Genomic DNA, 27,670 nt, shown 5'->3' with positions numbered 1-27,670 from the left:
CCCCCCCCCCCCCCCCGGCGTATATTTAAATAATTGATTTGTATGTCAAAGGTTGAAGGAAACCCCCATTCTGACCTGCTCTCTCACAAGGAACTTGAGCAAGTGCTGCTTTGTTTTAAAGAGCTGCCACCACATTTCTAGTTTCATTATACTTTGTAGTCAGAAGTTCAGAGGCATTGATTCAGCCTAAAATGCCCAAATAATGTAGCACTGATATGTAGGAATTTTAATATTCAGCCCTTTAGAAAGTTGAGTACTGAGTACAATAGACAAGTAGGTCATATTCTTCAGCAAAACTTGGGTTAAGAACTTTGACCTGGAGGCTGAATGGTAGCTTGAAATAGTCTGATTCTCCTTTATCAAATTTAAACATAATTTAACTTTATTAAAATGTATGTTAAAAATCCTCAATTCCTAGTTACTGACATTTACAGCCATAGTACTATGCTTTGACATTGTAAACCAGGCAGACAACATTTTACAGAACAACCAGCCACCACCTTCTGGTTGTGGCAATTCCCCAACGTACCCCTAACAGTATCTTAGCCAGATATAAAAGCGGCTTTGATATTTAATAGTTAATGTAAGTCTTACAAGAAATAGCTTTTGCTGTACTGAAAAGAAGCCATTTGAAGTCTGGATTTCAGTCGTTCTGCTTCCAGCTCTCGGAAGAAGGAGTCATCGTCATTTTGAGTTATCAGCGTCTGCAGCTGCTGTATTTCCTTTTCCATCTTTGATCTTAACTCCCTTTTTGTTTTGTGCAGTGTCTTAAAAAGAATACTGAGGTTTACCAAAACAACTCTGAACAAGAAATCACTTGCATACTGGAACACAGCTGCCAACTTTCATGCGGTAAATAAGCACCCCGACTTTTACAATAAACCAAAAATCAAGCTAATCCCATTTCAAAACAAGCCAATCCCTAAGAATCCCAACACTCTGTGACTAGATCCCCCCGGTGTGCAGTCTGGGACTGTGGTGGTCCCGCTGTGCACCCCGACTCTCTCTCCCCCTTACCCCAGCTTGCTACCCCTTGCTGGGAGCCAATTTAAAAAAAAAAAAAATAGCAACAAGCAACTCACAAGCTACTTAAGCCAAAAACAAGCCCAATTTCTGTGTTTTTTCCATGGGTTTGGTATACACCTACTTTTGCTTGTGCTTTCTCTCTGGCTTGGATTTCTTGACGTTCTTGTGATACAGCTTCTGCCAGCACTGAAAACTGAGTACAATAAACATTGAATTAGAACTCATTAAGATATGAAAGATTTACCAATTTAAGATTGAAAACTGGATAGATTGTCTTGGATGCAGTCAAATAAGCCTACCTGATCCTTGTAGTAGTTCTCCATGGACTCTAGTTCATTCTGGTGTACTCTTCTTTGCTCAGCACGCTTTTCTTTACTATACATTCTCAGCTCCTGCAGCCTTTGCTTCTGAATTTCTAAGCCTTCTTCAAATAGATTCTTAAATATCTGCCAACAATTAAGGTGTTTAAATGTATAACCGAAGGGAAAAACCCTTCTGCTGCTGTAGGGTACATCAACCCTATGGGGTTAAGTATAACGTAGACCCAGTTTGCACATGTAAGCCACAGAACTTTAGGAAGTGATCTTTGAAGTTACAAGAACCCCCTAGATTCTACTTTAGTTAGTGTCCCACCTTGCCTACAGGCCCGTCTAAAAATCCTCTCAACATTGGAGGGGAAGTTCTATTCTAAAGAGAACTAAATTGCATTGAGAGGTTCCATGTTTGTCTCAATTGCATATAAAGTTTGCTGTTTACACAGAACAAACATGGCCTCACTGCAACTTGAGGCACAGTTCTCTCCTTCCATCACCACTAATCAGAGGGCAGAATCTGTTACACCTCTAAACATCACTGTGCTCATCCGGGTAAAAGGTATAACTGATGGCAGCATTTGCCCCCACTGTTGCAATGAGTTGATGCAGGAGTAGGAATAGAATTCAGCTTGTTCTCCCATAGCTATTGAATGTACAATAGTAAATGAGATAAATGAAGTGGGTTTTTAAACATTAAACAGGATCTAATTGGTTGAGTGAGGTGGTGTCATTTTTAATCACTTTTCAGAAGGAAAGTTTAGGTGGCCTTTAAAGTTCCCTCTAAGCTGCGTGGCCACCCAGCAGTCTATGAAGTGCTGTGCACTTCAGTTGCCCCTCCCCCTACTGCCAGGCTGCTCCTGCCCTCTGCCTTGGAGCCCCTGGCCAGCTGCTCCTGGGAGCCTCCTGCTTGCTGTGCAGAGCGGGGCAGGGTGAGGGGCTGATGTCAGGGCTTAGGAGTGAGACCTCAGATAGAGCTTCCTGGCAGCTGCTACTGTGTCTGAACAAAACAGGCTTCAGGTTGATGAGTGCCGATCTACTTAAAGGGGCAGCGTGTGTCTCGGTGTATGGGTGTCTCTCTCTCACTCACCTCCCAACACATACTTGTTGTAGTGTTGTTACTTCCTGCAATGCACATATATTCTCTGCAATTTTATTCTTTCAAAGTGCTGTTGTTTTAGTTTTTTGACTGGTCTATATATTTCATAATTTTTCTCTCTCTTACGCTTAAATTTAATTCTGTGAGTAGTGAGTTCTAAAATGCCTAACCTGTCCTGGCTGGAGTAATTATCCCTATGGTAACTTTTTAAAAATCTATATTCTATCTAGTTTTTTTTGTTTCTCCTGGTGATGAACATCCACACATTACCTCGATATGGGTGCGCATAACAAAATTCATCCTGCACATGGATGGAAAAAATTAGAGGGAACATTGGTGGCCTTACTTTTGATACTAATGGAAACATCCTCTAAACTCAGCTTTATGATCTCATTGCGAAGAGAACTCCTCTGCCCAGATAGTTCCCTCTGATGTCCCCCCACCCACTCCCACACTCACCTTTACTAAGCCTAGTAGCTTCCTTTGTTGCCTGACAGTGAAAGTTAACTCCAGCTTTTGTTTAGGTGGGAGGTGGCTGCTCTACTGTGTGTGGCAGAACATAGAGAACAATCATTTCATCTAGGACCTGGCTGACCAGCAGGTATAGTCGTACACCTGCCTTCTGCCAAGAAGAGTAGACGTGGAAATTTACAAGCTCTTGGCTCAAGGATGGTTGCTGCCAGAAAAACTATCAGAGCCAGAGTTAGAAGGCAGGAGCTAGGAGCTCCAAGGCCTGTGCTGTTTAGTTTACTTGGCCTCGAACTCTTTGTACCAACACTTCGATTTCTCACAAGTATAAATACACACCACATAGTAAAGGGGGAAAGATGCTCACTCAATACTGGAGTCTTTCCCCTAGTAGAACAAGAATGCCACACTTACAGAAGAAAGCACCTTCACATACCCTTTCTTCCCGTGTCCTAGCCCGCATCATTTTGGCACGCAGCTGAACGCGGTAATCTTCGTAGTACTTTTTGGCTCGAGCAATTTGCTGACGTTTCTCTCTCATTTTATTCTGAGCAAACTTCTGCCGGTATATGCGTTGCTTAAACTCTTGCTAAATAAAGAAAGATCATCAAGTATCAGACCACCAGCACTTCCTGGAGAGGGAGAGTCAGGGCAGGGTTGTATGGCAAACTTTACTAAATAAATCAATATTAAGGAAATTCTCCCCCACTCTACTACCCTGCACTACAGTTAGGATTAGACCACTGTAGTGTGGTGCTATCCACAGTGCTGTATAATTAAGGAATCAGCCCTTTTATGGTAAACTAGTATTTCAAGGATTAAACTCACTCATGGAGAGACTGAGGTCTGTTCCTCTGTCTCCCATATTCTCAGGATTTGTTCCCTGTTAATGCACCAAGCTGCTTCTTTAAATAGTGAAACATAAGCATGTTTAGCAACCCCATTGTCATTCTAAGACCTCGGTGGCCACATACAGCACACAGACTAGGTAAAGTCTTCAATACCATAGCTGCTCAAGAGTCAATAGGGAGCTGCTTCCATGGACCAACAACTGTAGGATCATTTTGGCTCTATCACCATGTAAGTGTCATATGCTTTGTGCATCCTCTTTGGAAGAACATACCAGTCTCTTGTGATGGTCTTGATCTTTCTTTATGATGTCAACAAGGAGGTCATGCTTCTTCAGTGCTTCTTCCACCTTGAGATAAGAAAGATGACAGGCAATTGCTTTAATAAATTCTGCAGGATAGGCACTCAGTGATGGGACTTTTAACAGAGGAGCAATACTTCAGTGTACTCTGCCCCAAGTGGTTAAGAGAAAGGAAAGAGAAAAGATTCATTTAGCATTGGTGAATTAACCATTCAACGAGTTAACAAATTCTGCATGCCAAGAACAGCTCTTAAACTACAGGGTTTTGTATGTAATAGAACTTAGAGAAATTCAAAATGCTTTACAAAGGTGAAAAATTATTCCCATCTTTATTGTAGAGAAAGAAGTATAGAAGGTTAAATGCAAGTGAATGGCTAAGATCAGGAACTGAACCCAAGTGTCCTGATTCAGTCCCCCTACTTTAACTATTCAAGAGTGCCTCCTTATTCTACAGAGTAGCTCTTCCTTAGACAGCCACCTCTGCTGGAGAGCAAGTGAGTGCTAGTTTGACCCAAATGTATGCCATATATTTGTACAATAAAGACCATGGGAAAACCTATTCAAGTACTGCAAGATGAAAGAGCTGGGATAGAGAATCTGTGGAGTTTGCATCTGCAGTAATATAAGCAATGGGCTTTCCCCCACATACTTATAACATGACCGTGAGTCTGCTCAGCTTTTAAGCCAGGGAGCTGGGATCCTGACAGGCCTGGTGCTTAGAGAACCAGGCCCAAATTACTCCAGCCTCCTTAAAGTTGTCTCCATTTTAAAGAAAAGCAGACTTCAGATTCCATACAGGTTCTAAGATAACACATACAAACTAGTCCCCAGGTTATGCCAATACCTTACACAGTATCTATGCAATTGGTTGGGTTTTATTGCTTAGTGCAGTCATCTGGTGGCCAGTACTATTGTGTAGCTGCACTGCCCCCGGTCAAGCCTAAGAGGCTGTGTTTATACTGCACAAGAGAGGGTCTCACTTCACTTTGGAGTTTCAGTCTTGATCTGTCTTTGCCAGAAGCAGACTTCAGTTGTTCCATCTGTGCAAGCTGCTGTTGCCACATTTTGTTCATAGAGTGGTGGGAAATATGCAGGTATGGAAACTCTTCCAGTAGCAGAGGCAGAAGGTCATTGTCCTTTACTTTCACTGCAAGATAAAAAGCAGATTAATCAATACGCTCCTAGAGAGCAAGTTTAGCAGTAGTTAAGTCCAAGCTATGCAAACACTTGAGACTGAACACCTGGTCTGTTTAATATGCTCTGTTACCATGATGTAGCATTGTCTCTCAGTAGGATGTAGTGCAGTCTGTCTTCACAACATCCCCAAGCCAATCTGCTTAGCTTCTTTTCAAGCAGTATAGAACCCTACAATGATTTCCTTGCTCCTGTCAATCTCACTAGCTGCATGCGGTTATTTAAAATAAGCCCAACAGTTGTATTGGTGATGGTCCTATATTTTGTAAATGAAGCAAATCATTGTCTGGATCCTCCTCTCATTCCCTGGAAATACTGCATTGAGGTAGTAGGCCCCAGGACAGGAGCAACAGAGGTAATGTTCTAATTAGGGATTGATTTAAGAGTCAGTTCTTTCACATTTCAACTTTCACAGGTTGATCTGAATATGAGATGAAATCACTGGGCACTTATTAATTATACTATTAATGGAAAGAGTGCCCTTCAACCATGCTGAAACCAAGGCAGTGTAGCAGGGTGCCATTCAGGCTGTGGATTTATATAATGAATGCACAGCATGCAGCTGCTAAAAATGTGGCTTGCACTCTGAGTACTCCCTGTGCTTCCATTGCAACTTGTTCAGCATACTGAACAATGGATAATGGATGGGTCACAGTTTGAGCTGTGCATCAATGGTTTGTGTCTATTTCAAAGCATTATCTTCCATTACAAAAATCCAGACATCTGGAGGTCATAAGGGGGGAAAATGCTACAGCTGACTGGTATATGTTGGCCAGATGCCTTTATTCTTGGAGTTCACCAGATGCTTTCACAGGATGCCAGTTTTCCACCAAGTAGAGTTTTGTGGTTCTTACTCGGAGTTGCTTTCTTTGGCTTTGCAAACCCTCCTCTTGGAATCCACTGGCTCTGTTTGGGAATCCGAGGTGTGGTTTTTCTAGAATAAACTTTCACTGGCCGAGGCATTTTTGGAGGTTCTTTAAAGATGCTTTCTTGGTATTCTTGTTCCTTAGGATGTAAAACAGATGGAGAGCAGGTATGGGAGGGGAAGAGTGGTAATTCATATGGCTTGGATATCAGAACTGAAGTAGCTTTTGAGTCTCTAGGAAGGCAGTTTGCACACAGTGAGACAGATCCCTCACAGTAGGGCCAAAAATTCACCAAATGCAGGTGAGAGGATGGTGTGCAATGGAGGCGTCAAGCTCTCCTTTGCATAACCCTAATTCTGGGGGTGCTCCCTGCATGGCTGCAATGGCCCCCTGGGCTGAAAATACAGCTCAGATTGGCATGGCATAGAGGCATTCCAGTCATGCTCCCTTTTCTTGCTACACACCAGCAGCACATAAGAGTGGTGAGAACCCACGTCAGCTCCATGCTACTCACTCACCCTTGCAGTGAGCTTTAGCCTTCTAGTTTAGTATTTTTTTATCTAGTTTTATCACCCCATTAACACTGGCAGTGCAATGCAAAGTGACTGCACTGCAGGATCTGACATATCTAAGAAGCTCATAGCAAGAGCTACATAAAGGCAAACAATAATGCAGTTAGGGTACAAGCTGTAAGTGCCAATCTGACAAGCTCTCTAATTCTAATGGCAAAGAAGGTAAAAAAACTAATGCTTCCAAAGTTAGGGGGGAAATCAATTTCCTTACTAGAGTTCTCCTGGTGTCCTCGCACATCCTCACTACTTTTCTCTTGAAGCGATTACTTCAGCTATGCAAGGCACTAAGATTGCTTCTGTGGAATTTCCAGTCCACCAAATGGTGTTTAGTTATTAAATCTTATTCTCCAATACCGCAGTGCGAACTAGCCACTTGCCTACCAGGCTGGTTTAAATTCTTCCAGCTGAAGTATCTCACTACAGGACAAACTCAATACACCACTACCTCGATATAACACGGTAAAGCAGTGCTCCGGGGGGGCGGGGCTGCGCGCTCCGGTGGATCAAAGCAAGTTCAATATGACGCGGTTTCACCTATAACGCCGTAAGATTTTTTGGCTCCCGAGGACAGCGCTGTATCGAGGTAGAAGTGTACCAGAATCACGGTCCTTGTGCCACCCCTAAGAGATGTTTCTGAAGGATTACTAACTACCTAAACCTCCCCACCTTGGGGTCTATGTGCCCTAAGAAAATTACATACTGCTAACCATATCCCCAAAGTAGTGTAGCTGAACAAAGCTGTTTACAGCATCTATTATACTAGTATTTAAGCCAGGGTCAGCATTGGGTCATGTCATTTAAAAGCATCATCCATGTAGCCTGGAGAGCAGGCATGGACAGAGTAATTTTTAGACATTTTTTAAACAAACACCATCTAATTTATTCTAGTAAGCTTCACCTACCGTTTCCCTGGCTTTTGCTTTTAGCTTGGAGAGGCCCAGTTTCTCTCTAGCTTCAAAAATTCTTAATTCCTCTTCATAGGCTTTAGTCATCATCTAGAAAACAAAATAAGACACTCATTCTGAATTTTTACTCTCTGCAAAGGGGATAATCAGTCCAAATGAAGTCACATAAATGAAACAAATTAGTGTTGGTGTCAAAAGGGCTTCTTTCATCTCTAGCTCACTAAGAAGCTTTACCCCCTCTTCCCGGACAAGGACCTGGCCACAGTGGTTTATGCATTTATCTCCAGGGTGAATTACTGTAATTCACTCAAGCTGAACGTGAAGCTGCACAAACTCTGTTTAAAACAAAACAAAAACTACTGCCCTTGTTATCCATGGACTAGGTCACTGTGAGAACAGACTGGTGCTCAAGTTCCTCCACTGGCTCCTTCAAAACAATTTATGGATCAAGCCCCAGCCTCATTAAAAACTGGATTTTTGACCTAAGAATTGTCAAGACAGTTGCATTCCTCTGGGACAAAGCAGGTCACAAAGCTAAGAATAAAGAGAGCTGTGGACAAAGCATTCTCCATCATGAGGATCCACATATGGAACAAACTTCCAGGAGATTAGGTGACTTTAGAATCAAACAGGCTTTAGGAAATACAAAACTTTGATCTACAAAAAATACTTTCCACCATAATAATGACACTCAAAAAACCTGAAATAAACCAATCAACTAAAAGATTACCATACTCCAAGCAGAGCTTATACCCCAAAAAAGATAAGCTAGAGACTTCATGAAATTCTCTAGGAACTATTGTGCATTTTCAATGTAAAATTCATACACTGATGGGTGGCCATATAAAACCGTACAATGTGTCCTATGCATAGCCATCAGCATTAGAGCGCAAGGTCAATTCTATTAGCTACAGCTAATGGTCATGCAATAGCATCACTAGTGAAAAGGAGGTTTGCCAAATATAAAGTTGCTTCTGTTGTAAATATTCATGATGTTCAGTGAACTGTCCCACACAAAACTTAGACCTCAAAATATAGCGTAAAACAAAGATGTTCAATAACTGTTTTTGTAATGTAGAAAAAGCATGAAAGGATTAAGCTCTTCTCCAGCTAGGCATCTATATACTGTGCTCATTGGGGTAGTCAGTATTTTGGGTTGCCTGTTGGGGATATTAATTTTGGGCTCACATTTCTTAAGAATGAGAGTTCTGAAGCTACTCCATTACAGGATAAGCTTGGGCCTTTGAGAGGATTAAAGTTCTGCTCACTCATGTGACTTGGCCTCTGCCAAAGATGAGGGATTCTGGGATTTGTAGTCCAGCAATCATGAGAACTATAGGCTGCTAACAAAGCATGCTGGATATAAAAAGGCCTGCTTTCCTCCATGTGCGGAATGATGTCAGGGTGATGGCAGGAGGTGCTACGAGCATCTCTGCCAAGGAGGAAACAAGGGACGGACATGAGAGCTGATCTTGCTAAGCAAAGTGGGCTTAAGGGACAAGCCTGGGAAGAAGGCTGGAAAAGAACTGAGCAAAGGACTAGGAGAGCCCTACATGAATTGCGAACCCCTGAGAAAAGGAAGAGATGTTCACCCAGCCAAAGGACTGTACAGCAGAGAGGTTTTTCCCCCTTTTGGGGCTGCTTTTGTTTACCCCAGAAGGGGGAAGTGAGCCATAACCCACTTGTTCATGCATGGCCATTGCTGGCCAAAAGTTTCACGTCGGGGAATCCTAAACCATGGACTGTCAATAGTAAGCAAAATTCAGTCATCCAGGATAATTTAGACAGTTTGATAACACTTCCCAAGGTATTGGGCTGAACATCAAACCTCAAGCAATTTTAGCAAGTTCATTTTGGCTATTGTGGTACACCATAATTGACATCTTAGAACTATGGTGTCAGTTAGCAGCAAATGGACAGCAAAGATCCTTTGGTTCCCAGGTTTCCCTATTCTGCATATAGCTCAAACTGCTGCAAGTATTAAATGCAAGAGGCAGTGCTGCGCAGGTGCTGAGTTAACGCCTGTATCTTTGCTATACTCAGCCTCTTAGTAGGACAACTGTAAAGTGGAAATAAAATTCCCGAAATAGGCCAAAGGCCCCCCCTAACCAGGCTGTAGGGGCATTCAGATCTAATGCAACCCAGAAACAGTTACCTTTGCTTTTATTCTTCTCTGGTCCATTTCCTTTTGCAGTTGCCTGCGCATTTTCCCCATCTGGCCTCTGGCATCTCTCTGAAGTGCATCTTCAAACTCAGAGTGAAGTAGATACCTGGATGAGGGTGGGGATGGAGAAAGGGACCGTGGTCTGCTAAGAAGTCTTTTTGGATGTGGGGTGGCTGTGAAATAAAGATGTGAATGCTGTTATAGCTAGTATCAGAAACTAGCAACAAAAACTATAAGGATGAATAGACTTAAATCCAGAAGGGTGCCAAATGTTCCCAATAGTTAAACAGGGAACACTCTACAAAGCAAGTAATTTTTAAAAACAAATACCCTTATTTTAAAGTCCTCCCTGTCCCAAGCCTCCAGTTCTTCCTGGCTCGTACCATAATTATGTATTTAGCAAATCAGAAGTGCCAGAAGATATCACAATGGGGCGAAGAAAGAGGCAGCAAAAATGTATTTTTAAGAAGGTTCAAAGTTAGGGCCTGCTATACAAGTTTACAATGTCAGAGCCATGTTATAGCATGGTTTGGTCTTGCATCTGTAGACTGTACAAAGTCATAGAACAGTGTTACAACCCTTGTCAGTGTATGTTATTGTTACATAACATGATTATCACAAGTTCAACAACAAGGGATGTAACACTGTTATATATTAGAACTGGACATCTATAGTGTGTTATAACAAGGTAACAGGCCCATTTTTCAGTATTCCCCTCCCTCACAGTATGGTCAATAGTAGCATTCTGAACTTTGCTCATTTGTCACTCTGTACTTCACTTTTCATTTCTAGTGAAGCTTTCATAGCTGTTTAGGTATTATGTTTAGTTAACACTTTACTAACAGGATTTTATATCTTGGGGCATGTCACCCAATGATATAATTCTAGGGCTGAAGGTAGGCTTCTGAATCTCTATGAAATTATCTATAGAAGAGTTGTGTTCTACTTTCAACTTTAAGTGAGAAGGAAAGCTTTACTTTTAACAAGGTTGTACTTCACACAGCGCTTAAACAGTCACACTCTGGATTGTTACCTGGGTGAGGTTTCCTTCCCCGATAATCCATGACACTGTCACTGTGCTGAGACAGTTTATCTTCATCTGTCAATATCTCTTCCCTGGGATGCTCCCCCACAGCTCTCTTTAACATCTAATGATTAGAGATTCTTCTGGTCAGTTTCATTAGTTCATCCTAATATAAAGTCTAGAATTGTTTAACAAAATTAGAGGCACCAATTACAGATTTCCTTTCAGTTCTATTATACATTGAACTCATCTTCTGCATTTCACTGGGAATTTAATGGAAACATGTTGAAGAAATATCAAGCTAAGCAAAAGACATACTACTATTGCTTAAACAGTGGTACAAGAATTCCAGAATGTCAGTATAAACTAAATTACATTATTGTGTAATATCCAACCATTAGTAATCCTAGTATTTCTCCTAAACCAAGTAGTAGTATTTTATAAAGTGACTATTAATGCATATTTTGCACTATGTCACCAACATGTCTCTCATCCAAGATGAAATAACTCATTTTCTTTAAGATTATTTCTGTAGCATCATCCATTCTTTTACATAAAAGCACCTAAACTGTATTTAAAGTCCCTTTAGAAATTAATGTATTGTTAATCCTACCAAGATTGACCTGATTCCCTAGATTTTAGTTAGGCTTCACACACTTGTTACAAATGCTGGATAAATTCCAAAATATTATCAAGAATGGATTCCCACTTACTAAATCTAGTTCATTTAACCTGTGAGAGAGTTTTTCTGACATTTCATGCAGCTCTTGCTCAGATAATTTATCCTTTGCCTTTCTGCACGAAAGGGGCTCCTCTTCAAATGAATCTGTGATAAAATGTTCATATCTGCTAAAAAAGAAAGGTTTTGTTTAAAAAAAACCTGCACACATACCACTAAGGTTTCATTTTTGTCCCAACAAAGATTTATGGTCAAAGGTTACCATTACTTAACAGATCCAGAACTCAGTTCACTTTTTTGTTTTAAATGGGATTAGGAAATTATATAGAAACCGATCTTGTGGGACAGAATTCACCTAAGCATTTATAGCAGTATTGCCCCTAGTTGTACAGTGAGTGTTTATAAGAATCAGATGTCCCAGCCTACTTTGGCTGCTCAAGCCTTTTTAGGAGTATTTGGAACATTTTTCCCCTAACTAGATACCAAGAACTGATTCTTACAAAATATTTTATTTTTATCTGGTTCTTAGAAACGGGTTTCTCTGTATGAAGAAAGATCTGAATTAAAAGGCCATTGTTAAAGGGACTAAGGATATTCTAGAACTTCACCTAAGTCTGCACATCTCACTCTGCCACTAGCACCAACCAGCTTTGGTTGTGACCTAGGCTGGATTCTGAGCAGCAGCCAAGAAGTGAAAGCCCCTGTATAAGGAAGTGAGCACTGAAAACCTCAGCTACTCATTCAGTATAAAAAACCTGACTTACCTTTTTCCACTAGGCGGACTTCTTGTTTCAGGTTTTGTGATTCGTGCTACTGATATTACCTGGTCAGTGCCTGGTGAGATGTCTTGGTGTAAGCAGGTAGTTGATGTATGTGAGGCAGCCACATCAAAAGCCTGTTAGAGAAGGGAGGGGACAAGCTCAAATTCATTATGAACTTTTAGTGAAAAGCTTAAAGATTCCATAGGCAGCAAATTTCTGGCATGGAGAGGACCACCTACGAGAGTCTATATGAATACACATCTCAAATCATAAGATTAGATATTAGTAGAGTTAACCTACCAGCCTCCTATACTCAGGAAAAGGGTGCGGAGTGTCAGTGTTAAGTCAAAAAGGCAGTTAAGTCTAAAAAAACTGAAATAATGGGAGACTTCAAGTACCCACATAATCTGGTCAAGCATCACCATGGGACAAGAGCTAGAGAAGTGATTTCTTGACATCTGAAATATTTATTTCTTGGAACAGCTAATTCCAAAGCACATAAAGAGGCTATTCACTTAATCCTGAATAACACCAAAGTTTTTCAACAATTAACCATTGAGATCACAACAGAACTAACTCAGGGCTCAGCTTGAGTAGGTATATAGATTCAGAGACATACCATTATGCCATACTGCTATTTTATCATCAAGAACTTCAGCCCCTATTTAAAAAGTAAGGCCTGACCTACAACTTCGTACTGGTTTAACCAACAGTGTCATTTATACCAATCTTGGTAAACTGGTGAAAGTGTCACTAGTGTTTAAACCTGGCTTACAGCGGTTTAGCTTGTGTCGATAAATTTACAGGTGCAATCTAAACCAACATAACCATTTTTAAACAGATAGAAATTTAGGACTTGTCTATGCATAGTAGTTGCAACAAATTAAGTTAATCAGTTTAGTTAGAAGTCCCCAGACAAGTTGGACTCTTATCTCTTAGGGTTGCAAGTAATCTCAAATGTGAACCTAAGGCATCTAATGGAGAGATTTCTACTAAGCCTCAAACATTAGCTGAGAGCTGTAAACTTCCCCATTCATCTCTGCAACTTCTAAAGATCACTGGATCTCTGAGTTAAATGTCAACATAATTACCTAGTTCTTTCCTAACAAACAGAAGAGAGGGATCTCACAGCTGCAGCATTCACTGAGAGTGAGGTCTTGTTTTGATGCCCCCAGTGAATGGTATTTGGGAGAGGACCACCATTTATTCCCTCTCCTGACACAATTAAGGAGGCTTGCAGAGCCCACAAGCATATTCCAGCTCAAAATATCCAGCAAGCCTCTGAGCTGCAGTCATATTTTGAGCACATTTAAGAAAGAGTTTCAGTTTATTAGAAAGTTTGAGACATGAAAAATCACCATGATGGGTCTCATCTTTAATCAGTGGGAGATAACATGTCCATATTACTACTACATCTAGCTCTTGTCTATATCCTCTAGGTGGCAAGTAGTTGCATTATTTACCACTAACCAGACTAGTCCAGGGCATACAACATCTTACAGCAAATAGTCTGTAGACTGACAACCTGGCACAAGATCTTTTCCACTTATAAAGGGGGGGAAAATCTGATTGGCTGTCAATGTTAAGTGCACTGTTCAGCATGTCTTTAAGTTCATTAACATCTCCTTTTGCTCAGCCACAACAACGTGAAGGGAAAAGTTATAGACTGCTTTGGGAAGAGTACAGAGACTAAGTTTATGTCTATGACAGCTGACTTGGGCTTGCAGGGCTTGGGCTAAGGGGCTGTTTAATTGTGGTGTAGATGTCCGAGCTCTGGGACCCTCCCACCTCTACATTGCAATTAAACAGCCCCTTAACCTGCACCCCATAAGCCCAAATCAATGGGCATGGGCCAGCTACAGGTTTTTAATTCCACTGTAAAACATACCCACAGTCCTGCAAGTAACCCTTGTCGTAGCAGAGGGTAAAGACTAGAACTGCAATGTTAAGTCGGCTGATCTGGTTATAGTAAGACTTAAAACGAAGGGTTGTTGGTTAAGTTACAAGTGAAATTCACTATATTCTGAAAGTCCTATTCACCTCCCATCAAAGCTTATCTTCTCATGTTGCCAAGTAGTAGGTCAGCCTCACAATGTCTTCAATCACCCAAGAAGTGCTTTGTGGAGCAAGTAAACGTCTCCTGCTCAGCTAGTTTCCTATAAGGACCTCTTCCCTGCAGGCCCTTTGAGTGGAATGAAATCTGCTAACCAGTTTGTGGGTTCTGAATTATCCAGTTGTTCCAAAGGGCAAATGCAAGGACAAAAAGGACAGGGAAGTAATCTGGCCGGGTCACTGACTGATCTTTAGACTGAGGCAAATCCTCTGTTGAAATCCAGGCAAGTCTCATTTTTCTGGAGATACCTGACTCTAGGGTGTCACCAATATCATAAGATACTAGGCAAGGAGGAGGTTAAAATATTCTTCCTAAACATCCTTAGATAAATCCAACTGATATGTAATAACTGGGTGCTTTTGCTGAACTGGTCAGCAATGTAAATGCAAGTGTTTACATCATCAGTTAGTGCTAACATCCCATTGAGATATGACTAGTGTAGTTTACAATCTGCCTGTAGACACACCAAGTCAACACTGCATCAGGTCACATTTGCAAGGTTTTGAAAAGAAAAACAGCAACAAGTTTAAGAGGAAAGCTTCATTTCTGCAAGGTGGTAGGAATACCAACAATCCCCTGCACAATTGTGGGGAAATTCCATGTATGCAGGTTTACAGCAACCCTGCCTAAAACATATATGGATTTTACAAATAGTAGAAAGTCATAGTTACCTTAGCCACATCATCTGTGCCATTTAGCTCATCTTTTGACACCACCTTATCTCCAACTGAAAAAACTGGCAATAGAAACAGCAGTATTTACTGGATTATTTATTCTCTACACATCACTAAAGTGTGTTTAGTGATTTACAGAACAAATACAAAAGGCATGAATCCTGGCTCAAAGAGCTTACAAACTATTTGTCAAAAGAAGTGTAAAACAACAGGGGAAGGAAGACAGTAATTAGATGTGTGGCTATTCAGTTATGGCCTGTGCACACTTTTTTTTTTTTTTTTTTTAATTTAAGGAGAATTTCTTGTAGGCTTTGAATTTTCAGGAGTGTCATTTGAGAGGGTGATGCAATGGAACTGGAAAAGTAGCCAGCGTCTCCAAGGCAACAGAGAAGTTAGAAAATGAGCACTTAAAACTAAGTCTTGTCTATACTAGGAGGATTTAACCATGCTTTCTGGAACGGATTAACATAGTTTGTCTTAGTCTACATTCATAGCTAGTTTATTCTGCACCAGTTCAGCTCCACCCTTTGTCAATGAGTTTCTGCAAAACAGACAAAGCTGAGATGGATTAACTGGAGGGAAAAAAAAAAACAGTTGAGCAATGGACACACTTTACTACTTAGCACAATAAATCCCCTTTGACTATGACCTATTTTCACTGCCCTTGCAGACATTGTGACAGACGTGATTTGCTCACATCTGTTAAGAAATTTGAATTTAGTAAGGTTTGAACAGCAAAACACAGATTAAGGTTTTCAAAACCATGTTTCCCTCGATGCCAATAAGATGAATTCAAAGTAACAAGCACCAATATTTAACACTGCATTAGAACACAGTTTAATATGAAGCACAACTTGTTCTCACCAGGGGCGAGTCTTGACAGAGGAACACTATCAGAAGTAGCTGACTCCTGTCTAAGTGGTTCTGCAAACTGCAAAGAGAAGTAAAAATGCATATTAAATTAACAATTCAGTATTCTTCCTGCTGAACAGGAATGTTTTGACAAGGCCATAGATTAATAATCCATTTGGAGATACAGTTCAGATAGAGATCTCATTAATTCCATTCTACAAATGCAATAGAGAAAAGCTGAAGATATTTACTAATAAAACCAAGAAAAAGGTTTTCACTTACAACAGAAGCTTCAAGTCCATTACTGTTAGCCAAACCTGGGGACTGTCTGGCTGAGCTTTGGTATTCCCTTCCCATTGAATAATGAGGCCTGGGTTCAGGAGGCTGATATGGTGGTTGCAAAAGAATAGCTGGGCGTATGGGCTCCCCAAGCTTCTTAGCACTGGAACTCAAACTCTCTTTGAGAAATTCATTGGAATTAACAGAATCCATTGATCCTTAAAGACAAATATGAAAAAAAGTACAGGCACAGTTAATCCCTTTAACAAAAATGTCAGCTGGACACTTTCAATCAGCTTCATCTTTGAATAAACATGTTAATCATTCTAGAGTTTAGTACACATAAGAGACATTGACAGTAGCTTCCATCTTTGCTGCATGCTGCAGAATTTGGATTTTGGGTGTGAGGAACTAATTAGAGAGAAGAACTGATTTGATAATTTAGCATTAAGTTAAACAGTCATATGAACATCTGAGTTTTCTGATTTATCAGGTGTCAGACCATTCAGATTTCCTCCAAAACTGAAATAAGGAAGAAAGGTGAAGAACTACTTTAGATAAAGAAATAAGAAGCCTTCTTTTGTCAGCTACTGTATTCCTAGTCTCAAATCCATGGCTGTGAGGATTACTGCCAACAGAACTAGGAAGACTAAAGAATTTTTAAGGTATTTCTCAGAAAGTGAGAATTTCACTCACCTTCCCTCTCTTTTACAAGTGCTCTTCTGAAGCTGAAAAGCTGACTAGATGATCCCACAAGATGACAGGATGCCACAGTAGCCTCAGAGTCTTCAGGTTCCTTGATCTCCTTAGACCTCTCTCTCTCTGCCGGCAACGATTCAGGGAGCTGGAACGCTGGAAGTGGTGTTTGAAAGCAGGTTAAACTTTTATGTTTAAATAATTAAATGCATTTTTACTATTGGCTCTGTGTTTAGACAGTGCTCATATTGGACTGAATTAGTAACTAGCAGTTAATGCTCTTCACTCCTGTGGGGACAGCAGAACTTTGCAGGTGGAATTTGTAACACTTCAAGGAATTGTATTTATACATCACAGTATGTGACAAAAGTTTTATTCACAGATTTGCTCAGCTACCATTGTAGGGGCAAGATAAGTCAGCCTCAGTACCCATTCAGTCCTTCACTTTGCAAAGGAAATTGTCAACAAAAATGCTATTGGTGTTCAGAGTGAGCCCAATTTAAGTGGTTCCTATTACCCTGAGCCATCTGGTTCCCTTAAAGAATGTTTCAGAATTGCCCAGACTCCTACCAACTGTTTGCTATAAGTAAGCTTAAATAATAATTCATTGCTAGGTTTACATATTGTGTCTTGAAGCAACATTGTTACAACTATTTTACATTTCATACTGTGATTGTCTGAGGCCATCCAGTTATGGTTTCATGTCCTTCTGAACTGGGTCTAATTCACACTATTTTACTATGTAGTCCTTTTTTAGACAAAAAACAAAACCCTTCAACCAGAAGGGATAGATAATGGTCAACTCTAAATCAGGTTTGAAACCCTTAAACTCTAGGGAACCAGATGTTTCCATCTCAGCAGGATCCCTTATCTTGACATAAGTACACTGGGTACTTCTGTCTGGGGGTCTGTGAAATAAGAATTATAATATAAGAGGGTCCATCTGCTATTGGCAATTATTCAAAATCCACTGGTGTTACTTGTAAGAGTAAAGATTTGTCCTGTTCTCTTGACCTAAGTTTTCTCCGACCTACAGTTATGCAGCATACTTTATGCCAGTTGACTTTCCCTATCTGCCCCAGAGGTGGCTTCATCTCAGTTGTACTAACCATATATAAGCTGAAGCATTTAGGGAACCTTCAAAACAAAAGGAGCTAAGCTTTTTGCTTTACAAGCATGCTCCCAGTCCTTTCATACACTGTCAAAAGTGCTTAGTATTTTTAAATGTATGTTTGATTGCTAGAAGAGTACATGTCCATATAGAACAGTCTTAAAGGTATATTTTAAACTCACCTTCCTTTCTTAGAGAAAATGAATGAGCAGTGTCCCCAAGCCTGATTAATTCGCTAGTAGATTCTGATCCTTCTACCTCCCAAGATGGGACAAAAATATCTGACTGGGAAGACCTAAGAGGAACACAACGCAGAAGATCTATTAGCAATAACATTCTTTGCTTGCCTAGGCCACAAGATGGAGCTGCAGAAGAATCCTAACTCTACACCTTCAGTTAGCTGGCCTTTAATTTTTAGAAGAGTATGATCCGTTTCCACAGAGTAACTAATTAAAAAAATATATATCATGAAAATAAATGTAATACAATTAACTAAGCTTCAGTGATTTAAATCAAAAAGCATGCACTGAGACGACAATGGAAGTTTGGAACATAACTCATTACTGTGCAGATTCACCACTAAAGGTGGATTAAAAAATTTTAGAACTGCAAGTTGTCTTAGGCTTTGCAGTGCAAACACATACTTGATCCAAATTTTAGATCTCTTGTTGCCCAAAGAAGACCAAGCATTCCATTTGATGCTTGTACTCAGTATGTTTTTTTTTATTTGCATAGTATGAACATGCTAGACACTTTATAGATATGTAAAAATACAGTCACTGTCCCAATGCAACTTTAAAACATTCAGAACCAGTCTTACTCTGCAACTGATGGGAGTTTCAGAGGTGGCACAGGTTCCTCAAGGTCACCGTCCAGCTGCTCTTGAAGCGCACTTCGAATTTCATTGTTAGCTAGCTGGTCAGGTTCATCTGTTTATAATCAGAATTGGTTTGTTAATTTCAAGGAAAACCACACATACACAGGATGGGTACTACTGCCAATATCACAACAAATAATTTGACAGAAATGGCAATTTTAGACTTAACATGCTGTCTAAAACTGTCACACTGAACAGGTTTGTATATTTTGGTTTAACAGTACAGTTTATATTAAATATAGCAACTTCCAAATGCACCTTATTCAATAGAAGCTTCAGTGGTAAGTTAGGAGAAAGTTTTAATACCACTTTCACACTGTAATTCATAAAGTTGTTAGGAGATGGTTTCTGCCACAAAAGAGAACCATGTTAAAGGAGCACTATGATTTTTTTTTTAAAGGCTTCACCTTTTATTACCATATATTACTGAAACTAAAAGATTTTAAATCCAACTTTCTGTTCACCATGACTACTGAACGAAATGGAACAGTAAGTACACAACTTGGGAAAAGAAAATAGATTAAGTTCCACTTCTGTTTGTGATCAGTTTCAATCCCTTGCTTTCCTGCAATGTTTGGATTACAAATATTGCAAGCAAAGTTTTAAATCCCAGCAAAAAAACTGCTTAATTCCAAACACTCCTGTTCATCTTAGGTGTTGTAAAAACAAGGGTTTACAAAGTTTGTTTTCCATACATGCTACTAAATGGCTATGGGCTTCCTCAAAAATATAGTTGCTAATCAGGGGGAGGGCAAAGGAATAAATTTAATCTAATACTCGGAGCCTATTCCATCCTTAAACATACAAAGAATGGTGTACATATGAAGGCAGAACTTATGCCTCAGTATGGTAGCTTAATAGTAGCACTGGAGGTATGCAGGCAAGATAAGAAACAGTCCATCATAATAATAAGCAGCAGCACATAATATCTTGAACTGAGAGAGTCTCTTTAACTTGAACTTGAACTCTTGAACTTTGTTAGTCTCTTTACTCACCCCCATTCTGAGAAGAAGTTTCACTGATTTGTTCTGTAAGATATTCGAGCAGGCCATCAAATATTTCTAACAGATTTCGGATAGATTCTCTCTCTCCTTTCACAATGTTCTCTCCTTAACAGAGGTTACTATGAATTAGTAATTAGAGCTTAGAGGGGAAAAAATTCAACTTTAAAAATTTGTTGAAACCTTGGAAAGGCTGTTCAGAGAAATGTATATACAGATATCAACTCAGAAGAAATTTAGCTGGAGTTAGATGTTTGGGACACTGTTGGATTTTTATTTCTGTAACATATTTTAAGGTAGGTGGCAAACATCCTGAAATTGTACATTTTCTGTTCCAACAATTGAAAGCCTAACCTCACTGACACATTTTTCATCAGCTCTCATGGAGCATACCAGACATCAAGGTTACAAGCTGCATACTTGTCTAGTGCCGTGGTTTTCAAACTTTTGTACTGGTGACCTCTTTCACATAGCAAGCCTCTGAGTGCAACCCCCCTTACACATTAAAAACACTTTTTATATATTTAATACCATTATAAATGCTGGAGGCAAAGTGGGGTTTGGGGTGGAGGCTGACAGCTCACGACCCCCCATGTAAGAGCCTTGTGACCCCCTGAGGGGTCCCAACCCCCAGTTTGAGAAACCCTGGTCTAGTGAAAGTCACATTAGCAGTTCATCCAGTTTCTACAGGATAAAATTCCGCTAGAGCAAGCGGTTGAGATCTTTGCCTACACTTTGTAGCTGGTTCAGCAGGTAGTATTATAGTCAATATGAAACTAATGAAGGATTCCTGCCTTCAGTTTGTTGGGGAACTTGGTAGGATTCTCAAACATGCCTGCTACTGCACAAACCAAGCTGGGAAGGCAGGATGTAGGAGTCTTTCAAAAATGTCAGCAATACTCTATAGATATACCTACCAGTCAGCAAGAGATGCTGTTAGGAGGAGAAAGGTTCCATCCTCCCTTTTCAGGGAGTCAATTATTTATATGATACTACTGGTCTTCACTATCCAGAGTAGAAGCCCCTAAAAACCCAAATCTTCAACATATATACATACATGCCCAAGCCAGCACAAAACTGATCATCACTGTGTAGGCTCAGATTTCAGAGGACTTAGATACACTCCAGTTATTTACAAAAAGTCACAAGCAATACTGCAATCTCCTTTACAAATGTCAATCTTCAGAGCAAGCCAAATATCCAGGTGGGTGTTAATGTATGATTGGAACCAGAATTTGAACTATTCCCTCAGTGTTTCACTGCAGATGTTTGTTAGCACTGTTACTGTTAAAAGATTGACCTGGTTTCTATTTCAAGATACATATTTTTTATTGAACAATGTAAGTTGGGACTCATTTCAAGTAAGATTAAATGACAGGCTTAAAAATGGAAGGTCTCAAAACAAAACACAAAAAACAAAAAACAAAAAAAAACACCCTGGGATTTCAATTTAGACAATTAAAATATCTAAATAACTATTTCTATTATAAAAATTCACAATGTAACATGAATGTCATATCAAATATATTAACTACTTTGACAATATCCAATTAAAATCAATTTTAAATTAAATAAAATTGAGACCATATTGGCTATTTATCACTTGAATTACTACAAATATTCATATTTTGAACAGATTCAAACATACACATCTACCCGTTAGCTAGACAGAGAGTTAAAAACAAACAAGTCAAGATGAACTATCTGTTCGAGTCCAAGTGTTTACCACCACAATGTGTTTTTCCTCTGTTGCCAAGTATGGTAATTATAACCCCCAGGACACATTCAAGGCTTCTTCTACTGTTTCCAAGGTGAGAAGGGCAAAGACTCTTTCCATACGGCCTGACACCACCAACCACAACATCGTTCCAGCTGAGTGGAAGAGAGTGACTTGACGCAGAAAACAAGATAAAAACTGCTATATATTCCACTAGGAATAATTAGATGTCTGCAGTGTCTTAATCCAACTGGTAACTTCAAGGTAAAACAATAATAACCTCAACACTGATTTACTACTTTCCATACTGCAATATAGTACACATGAAATGTAATTAGGTGCTTTAGTCTAAATTTTTAATTATTTGCTTGTTCTCTAAATTGATGGCCCCAGTTTTCAGACCAAGACTCTATTTTCTGGGCATAACTCATTGCACATGCACAATTTTGCATGCAGATATGGAAACATACTATGAAAGATCAGATCCTTGCTTATAAATAGTAAGTTGAATGTAAAGCCTTGGGTATTTTTCAATCACGCATGTATACCCCTCACTTCTGTTGACCATGACTGTAAGTACTTACCAGTGATGTGAGACAAGCTGACCTGCAAGTAGTCCAATGCCAGAGAATCTATTACTGCTTGCACATTATGTGCATCATCCTCTTGGCTTCTGGGAGAGGCTATGAAATCTACAAAGAAGAAACATTACATCATACTACAGCAGAGGTGGGCAAACTACAACCCGCAGGCCACATCCGGCCCACGGGACCTTCCTGCCGTCCCCCTGAGCTCCTGCCCCGGGAGGCTAGCCCCCGGCCCCTCCCTTGCTGTTCCCCCTCCCCTGCAGCCTCAGCTCACTCCGCCACCGGTACAATGCTCTGGGCAGCAGGGCTGCGACCTCCTGGGGCAACGCAGCTGCAGAGCCGGGGCCCGACTCGGTGCTCTGTGCTGCGTGGTGGTGTGGCTGGCTCCAGCCGGGCCACGCAGCTGCCTGTCCTGGTGCTCTGGTCGGTGCGGCTGTAGCGCTGCCAGCCACCAGTGCTCCAGGCAGCGCGGTAAGAGGGCGGGGGGGGGGGTTGGAGAGAGGGCAGGGGAGTTCGGGGTGGTGGTCAAGGGGCAGGGGTGTGAATGGGGGCAGTCAGGAAGGAGAGGGGGGGTTGGATGGGGTGGCGGGGGGCAGTCAGGGGCAGGGAGAAGGGGTGGTTGGATGGGGCAGAGGTCCCTGGGGGGGCAGTCAGAGGTGGGGATTCTGGAGGCTGACGGGGTTAGATGGGGCAGGAGTCTTAGGGGGGCGAGAAGCAGGAGGGGTCGGATGGGGGTGGGGCTGGGCCATGCCTGGCTGTTTGGGGAGGCACAGCCTCCACTAACCGGCCCTCCATACAATTTTGCCGATGCAGCCCTCAGGCCAAAAGGTTTGCCCGACCCTGTACGACAGCCTACTTGAAGGAGATAATGTCCTGTGTAGGCCCCAAAAATGGCCTAATTGTTTCTAGTTTATTTGCAATTAAGTTAAATGCAAAGATTGTGTAAAGTAAGGGTGGAAAACCCAACTGTCATTTTGTCATAAGAAAACAATTCAATGGTTACTGCATATAAGCACAGAGCGTACACTCAAATACATAAACAGATAAAGAGCCACTGGTTATAATTCACATGCATCTGTATTCAGTTATGAAACTTGACTTAGAAGATAGAATTGAATAAAGTAGTATTCTTCTCTTACAGCTTTTAGTACAATAGAAAAACGTAAAAACAATTTAAATTTGGAGAGCTGGACTAGAGTTTGTTGTATTTTGTTTAAGGTCTCTCTCTTCTGTACTGTACCAGCAATGGTGTTACATGAACCAGTTTTAAAGCACTTTAAAATTAGTTTGGATTAACAAGCTTCAGGGCATGTCTTCAATAAAATGTTTTTTTAACCTCAAATTTGATTGCCAGTTAAAGCAGTTAACACCTTTGTAAAAGCTAGTCTGGACATTCCCCAAACATTTGTAGTTTACCCCAGAGTAAACAAAGGTTTACATACAAAATTGCTCAGTGCTGGCCTAGCTCTGCTGCCAATGAAGTCAGTGGGAGTTTTATCATTGATTTGAACAGGCATTTGGCAGAGGTTAAGTGCTTTTGAAAAATCACATTCTAGATATGTAATACTAAACATTTGAATATAATAGTATAAGATTCAGCATTAGCCTTCCATTGAGATGATCTAGACCAGTTCTTACTTTTCAGAGCAATTGTTTTAGCCTGTCTGTAGACTCTTCAAGGCCTGGTCTACACTAGAAAACGTTCATCAGTAGAGGATGGTTTGCTGGTATAGCTAATGTAACCCCAGCTCATACTGATTTAAAAAAAAAGAAAAAAAAAAGAGTGCTTTACCAATACAGATTATACCAGTTCAGCAGCAAGCAAAATAAGCTATACCAGCAAAAGCATTGTGTCTACACTAGGGCTCTTGTTGGCAAAGAAAAATGGCCAAAAGCCCACATCCTTAACTACACTGCAATGCCAGCAAAAGCCCTACAGTAGAGATGGCCCAGGTCAATACTGCATTGAGTCACATTCATTATGTTTTCTTCACATCCATAAAGAATGAATAAGCAACTTTAACAAAAAAACAAAAAAAACATGAAAGCTTAAATTCTTCAAAAACTAATGGGGTTACCACACTAGTACTGGTATGGCAAATTACCAGGTACCAATGAACCTTGGCTATGTTTGGGAAGAGTGTTATAAGCTACATCCAGTGTAGAAAGTAGAGCAATGCCAACAGCCCCACACTACAGTAATTTTTCCATTGCTCTGGTTTAAGAAAAACTTCTGTTATAAGCATGAAATTTGGGAGGGGAGGAAGAAATAGGTTGTAACATGATCCCACCCAGATCTTGTAATAAAATTCATGATAGGAGGCTTACGTCACAGAAAGTCAGTAGAACAGAATTGAACAATATATATATTTGTTTTTGTAATAGACAGCTGTCCTGCTGGTACCTTCCACCCAGCAACTTCATTCCTAAATTCTAGCACTACAGCAGCCTTGTCTAGAATAGGATAAGAGGTGTGTTAAAACATGTTTAACATGTTTGAAAGTCCACAGTAGATAAGGCTCTTAAGGGTCTGTCTTTTTGACAGCAAAACATTCTTTACTCAGGTTAGGTAACTCACATTAAAATAACAGTGAAGACATGGCAACTTTGCTTGTAACTTGGGTTAGCAGTCTGAGTTAAAGGCAAGAGGGGAGCCTGCTATTTTAACTCCAGTTAGCTAACCTGAGTTAGCTTTTTTTTTTTGCCGCGTAGACCTACCCTAACACTAATAAACATTGAGATGGAGCAGTGATGTTTATTACACGGTTTTTTGTTTTGTTTGTTTGTTTGTTTGTTTGTTTTTGGAGTAGAGCAATTGGAAGGAGTAAGAATTTTTGTTCCACCTGCTTGTTAACATTTCTGAGGATGGGACTAACAGTTCCACTCACACACATGGGGTGGAGGAGACCCATGTCTCTCTCCAGGGGGTGTCCCCTTAGGTCCTGGAACACCTGTGTTGCTCTCCCTGTGGGCACTAGCATACCCTAATATTAAACTGCTCAAGTTTTCAACCAGATTAGCATGGGTTAGAGGCAGTGTGACTTGTCCATACTAGACTTTAAAACACAGATCGCATGTGCTAACTTCACACCTTTAAATCCTACTGCAGACAAGGCCTCACTTGAGTAGTTTAGCAACATTTAAAGAGTACACCAATCTTGTATGCACTAGATTTTTCGAACCTGTTTGTTGGAATGTTAAACTACACAGTATGTTTACCAGCTGTACACAAGATGTATTCTACTGGCCTAAGTTTATTTTGTGATTTTACTTTTGAAAATGTGTTATTGGAACTTGAGAAATTAATAATTCTTCTCCTACTACAATTGTGTTTATTTATGTTTGTATTTATAGAAACAAAGAAAGCCATCATAGGCATAAGTAACGATACAGGATCTCTGTTCCTACCTGGTACTTTTTCTCCCAAGATCGACTCATAAAGACCAACAAATACATTAGCACCACATTCTGTGAGCTTCGTCACATGCAGATTTATATGAGATTTCATAAGAAGATCATTGGCGACATCAACCCATTCTATTAAAAAAATGTTAAAACATGTAAATGACTTAGCTAGAAAACATAAGTACAAAACCCTGTCTGTGTACATTATGATGAAGGGAGACTCCCAGCTAAAGGCTCATGTAACAAGTTTTGCAAGTAGAAAGTGTCTTTATATGCCTATTAAACAATAAATAAGTTATTATTTATGTACTGGTGGGAGCAAAAGACAGGAGTGAAAAACAGCCCTTAGTCCCCCAAATTGCTTTAACTGTGTATTCTTTGATATTTGGGCAGAACAATAAAGAAGGACAATTAAGTGTAATATGACTCTCAATCTGACAATTCAAAAAATTCTATCGTTACAGATTAACAAAACAATACTAGAATGTGTTACGTTCTATTAGAGATTTGAAGTTTATGGCAATGATCCTGCAAGCCATCCACATACAGAATTCCCATTCATTTTAAGGATAAAGCTGCAGAGGGAAGCTGTCCAGAGTGCTTATTGGATCAGGCCAATTTTTGGTATTATCCCTTCAGAAGCCATAGAGCAAAAGCTGCCAATAATGCTCATTTCCCCCAATCCCAACATAATCCATACATTGCAAATATCACATCAAAGAGTGCAGGACAATCTTCATGTCTACTAGCCTAGTACATCAAGTAATTTTATGTAGATAATTTTTTTCATGTTGTGCCAACATATAAAAGGAATTATTGTTCATATAGATATTAAAGAATATTTTTAGTATACAGGTGGAGATGGGATATTAGAACATGGATAGGACTTGGGCTGCAGCAGCTATTGTACAGTGAAAATTGGGTAGTTTGATTTCCATCCAAGTTTCAGGAAGGAGCAGACTAACAGGTCCCAACCAACAGACGCTGCTGTGAAATGCAGTAAGTGTGCTGCCTTCCAGTCACACCAAGAAAGAAGAGAAAGGGAGAGTGGAGGCGAAGTGTACAAATGAGCAGGGAAGAAGCAAGGCTAGGTTTAACTTAAGGGCAGTCACCTCGGACAGCAAGATGTTCAGCATGAGAAGAAGGGCAGAAGTTTGCTGGTATGCCTACCAGTGGTCCAGAGAGACAAATTAACTCCCTCCCCTGCCAGCAGTGCTAACACACAAAAGGTTTTCTGCATCACCTAATAGTTTTTTAACATCTTTAATTAAGAGGACAAAGTGGATGAAATAGAAAGTTCAGCAAATGGCAGTAAGCAGAGCAAATTGTTGCAAGAGCCTGCTGGTGTCCTGAAGTGGTTTGGTTGTTTAATAGTCTTTAGACTATGGCCCAATAACTTGTTTCATTTTCAATATTAACATGTTAACTGAGGTCATCTGGGGATCGCTCACCAAAGAGAAAGCCTCAGAGGCTGTAATTAAGTCATAAGACAAGAAAAGGAGTCACTTAGTTTCGGGACATAGGGCAAGTAAGATTGTAGGTACTGCCCTCACCAAACAGTGCTCTGACAGGAGAAAAGACACCCCCACCTAGCCCAGCATGGGGCCAGGACGAGAGGCAGGTGGTGGATATTTACTGATCTACTTAATTTTTTAAGTAAACATAACTTTGAAGACAAGTTGAGAGGCCTCCCTGTTACACAAGTCATTCCTTCCGCTCCCTTGCCCCACACAGATTTCCAGACTAAATGGTAGCTACTCCCCCCAGCTCTAAGACCTAGCACAGAAATGAGACAGTGGCTCCTACACACAACACCCACATATACGGACTAGGCAGGATGGGCGATAACATAGGGCCCTAGTCTGGGACTCCAGAATCGAAGGTTCAATTCCCACCTCAGCCTCACTCTGTAACCCTGGGCAAGTCACTTAATCGTACTGGAGACGGTATTCACAGGCCGGGAAGGCAACAGCGAGGAGCCAGTTACTATGGTGAAAAGGACCAGGTAAGTAGAGTGGGGGGGCGCAGCCGGGGCAAATCCCTTTCCCCCTGCCACCCCACACACCGTCTCCCCCCAACAGCCCCCGCCCACGGGGCTCCCTTCTTCACCCCCCCACCTCTCTCCTCGGGGCTGCCCAT

General features: G+C 40.6%; 1 protein-coding gene across 1 annotated transcript; it reads right to left on the bottom strand.

Moving 5' to 3' along the window:
• Nucleotides 1-382: 382 nt before the first annotated feature.
• CEP95 (centrosomal protein 95) lies at nucleotides 383-27,670 on the bottom strand. Its single transcript, XM_065416051.1, has 22 exons — nucleotides 27,649-27,670; nucleotides 25,535-25,663; nucleotides 22,124-22,231; nucleotides 19,817-19,930; nucleotides 18,765-18,873; nucleotides 18,127-18,239; nucleotides 16,834-16,989; nucleotides 16,141-16,355; nucleotides 15,871-15,937; nucleotides 15,004-15,068; nucleotides 12,223-12,353; nucleotides 11,493-11,628; nucleotides 10,789-10,903; nucleotides 9,747-9,928; nucleotides 7,589-7,681; nucleotides 6,103-6,253; nucleotides 5,035-5,201; nucleotides 4,028-4,102; nucleotides 3,341-3,493; nucleotides 1,326-1,472; nucleotides 1,148-1,219; nucleotides 383-767 (listed from the first exon to the last, which is right to left on the bottom strand). The coding sequence occupies exons 1-22, from the start codon at nucleotides 27,668-27,670 to the stop codon at nucleotides 591-593; spliced, it is 2,697 nt and encodes an 898-aa protein (XP_065272123.1). The 3' UTR covers nucleotides 383-590.

This window comes from Emys orbicularis, chromosome 13 (genome assembly GCF_028017835.1).
Source record: "Emys orbicularis isolate rEmyOrb1 chromosome 13, rEmyOrb1.hap1, whole genome shotgun sequence".
NCBI lineage: Eukaryota > Metazoa > Chordata > Testudines > Emydidae > Emys > Emys orbicularis.
This window is presented reverse-complemented; position numbering and strand designations above follow the sequence as displayed.